General features: G+C 39.1%; 1 protein-coding gene across 1 annotated transcript; it reads left to right on the forward strand.

Annotated features, from left to right (window-relative positions):
* The first annotated feature begins 5,255 nt into the window (after positions 1–5,255).
* Positions 5,256–5,827, forward strand: LOC136827064 (acidic leucine-rich nuclear phosphoprotein 32 family member E-like). Its single transcript, XM_067084816.1, has 2 exons — positions 5,256–5,473; positions 5,509–5,827. The coding sequence occupies exons 1-2, from the start codon at positions 5,256–5,258 to the stop codon at positions 5,825–5,827; spliced, it is 537 nt and encodes a 178-aa protein (XP_066940917.1).
* The last annotated feature ends 1,290 nt before the right edge of the window (positions 5,828–7,117 follow it).

Raw genomic sequence — 7,117 nt, forward strand, 5'->3', positions numbered from 1 at the left:
ATTTTCCAAAGTAAATTCCTTTTTAATCAATCCCTCACTGTGTCACTCATATGAGAGAGAGAGAGAGAGAGAGAGAGAGAGAGAGAGAGAGAGAGAGAGAGAGAGAGCCTTCTCATGTATCTTCCTGTACACTGAATTATAACCTACAACCTCTGCTTATTTTCCACTATAGTGGTTCACTGGAGAGAAGTAAGTATACCTTAATTTTACCAGACCACTGAGCTGATTAACAGCTCTCCTAGGGCTGGCCCGAAGGATTAGACTTATTTTACGTGGCTAAGAACCAATTGGTTACTTAGCAACGGGACCTGCAGCTTATTGTGGAATCCGAACCACATTATAGCGAGAAATGAATTTCTATCACCAGAAATAAATTCTTCTATATCTTCATCAGCCGGCCGGGGGAACTGAACTCCGGTCCATCGAGTGACAGTCCGCAGCTCTACCGGCTCACCCATAGAAGAGCTTCACTGGAGAGAGAGAGAGAGAGAGAGAGAGAGAGAGAGAGAGAGAGAGAGAGAGAGAGAGAGAGAGAAATGGCCCATACTTCTTGACCTATGATATACAATGAACTCTAAAACCCTCAAAGCATCATTGGAATGTAGAAGTGACCTCGGCCTCAAGCACTCTCAAGATCAAAATCTCTTTCCCATCATTTCAGACAACTTTAAACAGTCATTTTCCCACTAAGGCTTCACAAAAAAACACGACAAGCTTCGCCTATCTAGGGCTCTAATCCTGACCCCCCTCCACGCCGTGCCCTCCGGGAAACTTGGTCAGGTCATCTCGTTGGGCCTCCCCGTGTCAAAGGTCGCCTGATATATATTTTCCCAAATGCCATCAAGATGCATCTGCGAGATAAAATGATGTTTGTAACCTTGTGTAGATGAGTTTCTGTTAACCATTAGCATATTTCTTGCGGATGTTTTTTTTTTTATTTGTAAAAATATGCCAATTTTTTGGTATGTTGTAATATATGCTCGCACGCAGAAAAATGTTGTATTACAACCTTTTTTTCATTACATTATAAAGCTATAACCGTTCTTTTGTACATAGGAACAAGCACACAGAGTCTACATATGCAATACTGTACATACATTCACAGAAACACTCTCTCTCTCTCTCTCTCTCTCTCTCTCTCTCTCTCTCTCTCTCTCTCTCTCTCTCTATATATATATATATATATATATATATATATATATATATATATATATATATATATATACATGTGTATATATATACATACTGTAGATGCAAATCTGTGGAAAAACGCTAGAACTGTTTTCCTCACATGACGACGCAGATAGCAGACTTCCTAAATCTCCTGTAAAAAAAAAAAAAAACGAACTGCTGTACGAACAAAGAGCAAAAATAAAGATAGAAAAAACTCAAAGGGAGCTTCCCGCTGGAATATCCATCATGGCGGTTCTGGAGAGCCGTTACAACCCCGTGAAAAAGGAAATATGTCGCCTGATAAATACTGATAAATATTTGGGATGGAGTTCCAACGACTCTGTGACTTTACTCGGAAGGAGAGTAGCATCCGCGGGGGAGGGTGTAAATGCACAGGGGGTGGGGGTGGGGGGGTGGGGGATTTACACTTCACACTGCAATCCTCAGGGGGTGCTGAAGATGGGGGAGGAAGTGACGCGAAAGGACAAGATAAGAGGGTAAGCAGATTTGGTCTGGGAGCTGAAGAAATGGAACATGAAGACGGCTCCACGGAGACCTATTCCAGAGCGATAGGAAGCCGCGAACGGGATAAAATGTCAAAGCAAGTAGCTCTAAAGTAGAAGAAGAAGAAGAAGAAGAAGAAGACTTCAGTTTTTGACCACTGAAGAGTTTCTCGAGAAAAGAAACTTTTGAACTAAACTAATATGCAAATCCCTAAATAAAAAAATTAACACTTTATATATGTTTTTAGTTTTCGGTCTCATATCCTAGGTTCAAGGAAAATCATAAATTTATTTCTCTTTTAAAAGCTTATTTTCTCGTATCGCAAAAAAGGATTGTCCCGAGACATCCAAATCACATGGAATAATTAATTTCTAGTCCTCAGCTGAACTTATAATTTAACTTTACTCGCATCGCAAAGACCCGGGCACAGATATTAAAACCATCAATAAAACTCTACAGAATCTAACGACCAATAAAACTCTACAGAATCTGCCAAAGAAATATGAAAATGCCACTCATCTTTCTTAAATATTACACTAACTAACATTGTGTCGTGGTCTTCACTCCACATGGGTAAACGATTTCATTCATCCACTGGCAAATACATTCAATTTATCTCTAAATGATTCAAAACAGAAATCCTAACCATGACCTAAAATTTCCCACAAGCTGTGAAAAATGACAACTGCCATCACCATGAAAAAATGATGACAATTGCCATCACTTTCAAACAATGATAATGACAACTGTCATCACTTTGAAAAAATGACAATGACAACTGTCATCACTCTGAAAAAATGACAATGATAACTGTCATCAATTTGAAAAAATGAAAATGACAACTGTCATCACTTTAAAAAAATGACAATGACATGTGTTACCACTATGAAAAATTTATAATGACAACTGTCATCACTATGAAAAAATTATAATGACAACTGTCATCACTTTAGAAAACATTATAATGACAACTGTCATCACTTTGAAAAAATGACTGACAACTGCCATCACTATGAAAAAATTATAGTGACAACTATCACCGCTTTGAAAAAATGACAACTCAAATCACTTTGAAAAAATGACAGTGACAACTGTCACTGCTTTGAAAACATGACCATAACAACTGTCATCTCTTTGAAAAAATTATAATGACAACTGTCATCACTTTGAAAAAATTACAGTAACAATTGTCATCACTATGAAAAAATGACAATGACAACTTTCACCACTTAGAAAAAATGACAGTGACAACTGTCATCGCTTTGAAAAAAATGACAATGACAACTGCCATCACTCTGAAAAAATAATAAGTCCCCAATCCACGAAAAAAAAATGACGCGCCACGAATCCATGGAAATATGACAACTGGAATCTTTCTAAGAAAAATAAAAAAAATTTTATCAATATCTTCCAATTAATCCTTTTTGAAAGTTAAAAAGACGAGCGAAGGGAAACCGATTAATGGCGCCTGCTCCATTGCCATCAACCATTCCAATAGGGGAAAAATGTCTTCATTTATCTGAAGTAGTTTCGTGGTCACTTCAAGAAGCTGAAAAGGCCAAAAAAAAAAATAAATAAAAAGAGAAAAAAGGACTTTTACCCATCGCCGAATTCCAACATATCACGCAAAGGCCGAAAGTGACTTTTTTTTTTCTTTTTTCTTTCTTCCTTTCCTCTAACAACTCGCGTTCTTTGCTTACCAAGGAAATTGCCCTAATTTGTCCTTCTCCTCCTCCTTCTCAGAGAGAGAGAGAGAGAGAGAGAGAGAGAGAGAGAGAGAGAGAGAGAGAGGCAGAACTTCGGCGCTGCCTTTTGTCTAGCAATTTGGAGATCCGTTTCAACCAAAGAGGATCTCTCTCGGCTCTTTGCGCCCTGGGTAAGTTTCTTGATTCGTTCTGTTTATTCTCTCTATCTCTCTCTCTTATCCAGCATCCCTTCACTTCTCAATCTCTTGCGCGGTATTCTCTCTCTCTCTCTCTCTCTCTCTCTCTCTCTCTCTCTCTCTCTCTCTCCCCAATCCAGCATCCCCTCACTCTATCCCTCTCTCTCCCTATCACTCAGCATTCCCTCACTTCTCAGTCTCTTGTACGTGATTTCTCTCTCTCTCTCTCTCTCTCTCTCTCTCTCTTTCTCTCTCTCTCTCTCTCTCTCATTCAGCACGTGATTTTTTCCTCTCTCTCTTCCAATGTCTCTTTTCCCTCTCTTTTACTCTAATTTTCTTCCTTTTTCTCTCTCTCTCTCTCTCTCTCATTCAGCAATCCCACAATTCTTAATCTCTTGCACGTGACTTATCTCTCTCTCTCTCTCTCTCTCTCTCTCTCTCTCTCCCTCTCTCTTCTCCCTCTCTTTCACTCTAACTTTCCCTCACTTCCCAATCTCTCTTCTCTCTCTCTCTCCCCCCAAGCTGCTAATGGCTTCCTTTTAATACTTTCAAACTTTGACAAAATTCTAAATTGAAGGAATTTTAAGAAAATATTGGTCAGTTCTCCTTTATCCCTGAAGGTGACACTGCATTGACTTTTAAAAGCAGGGACGACATGAAAGCTGGAATTTAAAGGAGGCAAGCAGATAGGTGGAAGCACCTCTATACATTATGCATATGATACATTCAGAATGTATGCACACACACATATATATATATATATGTATGTATGTATGTATACATATGCAATATATATATATATATATATATAATATCAAGAAATTATACACTGACCATCCAGTCTCATCACGCACCTATTCCATAAAAAAAAATATATAAAAAAATATATAAAAAAACATCCTCAATTTACCATGTAAAATGAAAGCTGCGTCCAAAATTTCCTCGGGTTACCTTAAAAAAAAAAAAAAAAAAAAAAAAAACTTACCGGAGGAGATACTTGCCAAGACTCTCGTTCGCCGTAACGAGACCGATAACAATAAGGGAATATGAACCGTGGCACCGTACTCTGTTCAAGAAAGGGCTTCATCTGCCACCTTACCATCACCATCCTATCCACAAAAAAAAGCCCCCTCCTGTTTTCATCCATTTTTAACCTCCCAACCCCTTCTACTTTGCTTCTTTGCACTTCGGGAATATTCCCCTCCGAGAGGAGATTAAGATATCAAGTTTCCATTCCGGCGGCGGAAGAAGAAAACAATAACAATATAAGACAGCACGGAGGACCCACTTCCTCAGAAAGGAGAGCGTCCTGGCGGGGTGGAGGAGGAGGAGGAGGAGGAGGAGGAGGAGGAGGAGGAGGAGGAGGAGGAGGAGGAGGAGGAGGAGGAGGAGGAGGAGGAGGAGGAGGTGGAGGAGGAGGAGGAAGGCGACATCATCATCACGAGCAGTAAACATGAGGAAAGGAGAGCGAAGATATACCGTTGCTACTCAAAAACATACCAGGCAGTTCCACGGTGGTTATGGAGGAGAAGAAGAAGAAGAAGAATACGAGAGAGACGCTCTTTAAGAATAGGAAGTTCCAGAGACCTTGGTTCCACGATGGTCATGAAAAAGAAGAAGAAGAAGAAGAAGAAGAAGAAGAATATGAGAGAGACGCTCTTTAAGAACAGGGAGTTCCAGAGACCTTGGTTCCACGATGGTCATGAAGAAGAAGAAGAAGAAGAAGAAGAAGAAGAAGAAGAAGAAGAAGAAGAAGAAGAAGAAGAATATGAGAGAGACGCTCTTTAAGAACAGGGAGTTCCAGAGACCTTGGTTCCACGATGGTCATGAAGAAGAAGAAGAAGAAGAAGAAGAAGAAGAAGAAGAAGAAGAAGAAGAAGAAGAAGAAGAAGAAGAAGAAGAAGAAGAGAAGAAGCTCTTTAAGAACGCTCTTTAAGAAAGTTCCAGAGACCTTGGTTCCACGATGGTCATGAAGAAGAAGAAGAAGAAGAAGAAGCAGAAGAAGTAAAAGAAGAAGAAGAAGAAGAAGAAGAAGAAGAAGAAGAGAAGGAGAAGAAGAAGAAGAAGAAGAATATGAGAGAGCTCTTTAAGAATAGGAAGTTCCAGAGACCTTGGTTACAAGATGGTCATGAAGAAGAAGAAGATGCAGAAATAGAAGAAGAAAAAGAAGAAGCAGAAGATGATGATGCAGAAGAAGAAGAAGAAGAAGAAGAAGAAGAAGAAGAAGGAGAAGAAGAAGAAGAAGAATATGAGAAAGACGCCCTTTAAGATTAGGAAGTTCCAGAGACCTTGGTTCCAAGATAGTCATGAAGAAGAAGAAGATGCAGAAGAAGAAGAAGAAAAAGAAGAAGGAAAAGAAGACTGGGAGCGAGAATGTGAGAAAGAAGTTCTTAAAGAAGGGGTAGAACAGGAGAGGCATCACGAAGAGTGAGAAAAAGGGGAAGAAAGTAAAGTAGAAAAAAGAACCGCATTTCTCCATGAGAGGACGAATTTCAGAGTCGGATACTGAGGACCCACAAAAGTTCGTTTTTAGCAGCACCGGTAGAAGGAAGGTCTACAGATCTTCAGCAGAGGTACCGGGTACTATTGGGGACCTTATGACCAACACAGCACCCAGATCTCAGTTACGAGGAGTAAAATACGAAGACGCGATGACCTCATTCGGGGCTGAGTACTCCAAGAGCGATGAAATAAAACTCCACAGCACAGCAGAATAACTTCACTTAAGACTAGTCTTCTCCAGAAATACGCGTCACTTATTTTCTTCGTTGTTGTTTCCTGGATTAAATAACTCATCCATTTTATGAGCACTGACACGAATTTCTCAAATCTACCTAAAGATCAATTAATATGACAGGAAAATAAATATTCCAAAGTAATCCAGGAAATAACTTATTCATTCATGAACACTAAAATGAATTTCTCAAATCTACCTAAAAAACTATTAATACGGGTCAAAAATGAATATTCCACAGTAATTCAGGCTATAACTTATCCATTTATGAGCACTAAAATGAATTTCTCAATTTTACCTAAAGATCAATTAGCATGACACAAAAGTAAATGAAATTCCAAACTACTTATATACGTGAATATAGACGTTTCAGCTCCTGATTGCTTGAGGTCAGTACTTAAGACCTTGATAACCTGGATTCCATCATTTTACTGCCACTTTCAGTGGGTCTCCGGACCATCATTCAAGTTGATAAAAAGCCTATAACTAAGTAACATCCAAGTCAAAATATTCATAAAGAAACTTCAGCCACCATCAAACAGGCAGTAAGTAAATAACAAGCACGCGAGCATGCTAATGCAGATGACCAAATTACCCGGGATAATTACAGTATATAAACCTCCATGTTGGGACAGAATTGTCATTTTTGTGGGAGTGTCCTGCACATAGGGCTAATTAGTTTCCTTGATTTAACAGGGCGGTGACTGGTTTCCTGTTTTTGATTCCTGATTAGAGAAAACGCCCTATGGGCAAAAATAAAAAATATATATTTTTCTATCAAGAAAAGTGATATGGTAAAACTAAAATTTTCCTGAGGAGAGAGA

The sequence above is a fragment of the Macrobrachium rosenbergii genome, chromosome 41 (genome assembly GCF_040412425.1).
Source record: "Macrobrachium rosenbergii isolate ZJJX-2024 chromosome 41, ASM4041242v1, whole genome shotgun sequence".
NCBI lineage: Eukaryota > Metazoa > Arthropoda > Malacostraca > Decapoda > Palaemonidae > Macrobrachium > Macrobrachium rosenbergii.

What these genes read in the sequence shown, in the direction of transcription:
- LOC136827064 (XM_067084816.1), top strand. Translation starts at nt 5,256, where the DNA reads ATGGTCATGAAGAAGAAGAAGAAGAAGAAGAAGAAGAAGAAGAAGAAG. An exon ending in GAAGAAGAAGAAGAGAAGAA is followed by an intron (nt 5,474 to 5,508) that starts GCTCTTTAAGAA and finishes AAAGTTCCAGAG; the next exon opens with ACCTTGGTTCCACGATGGTC.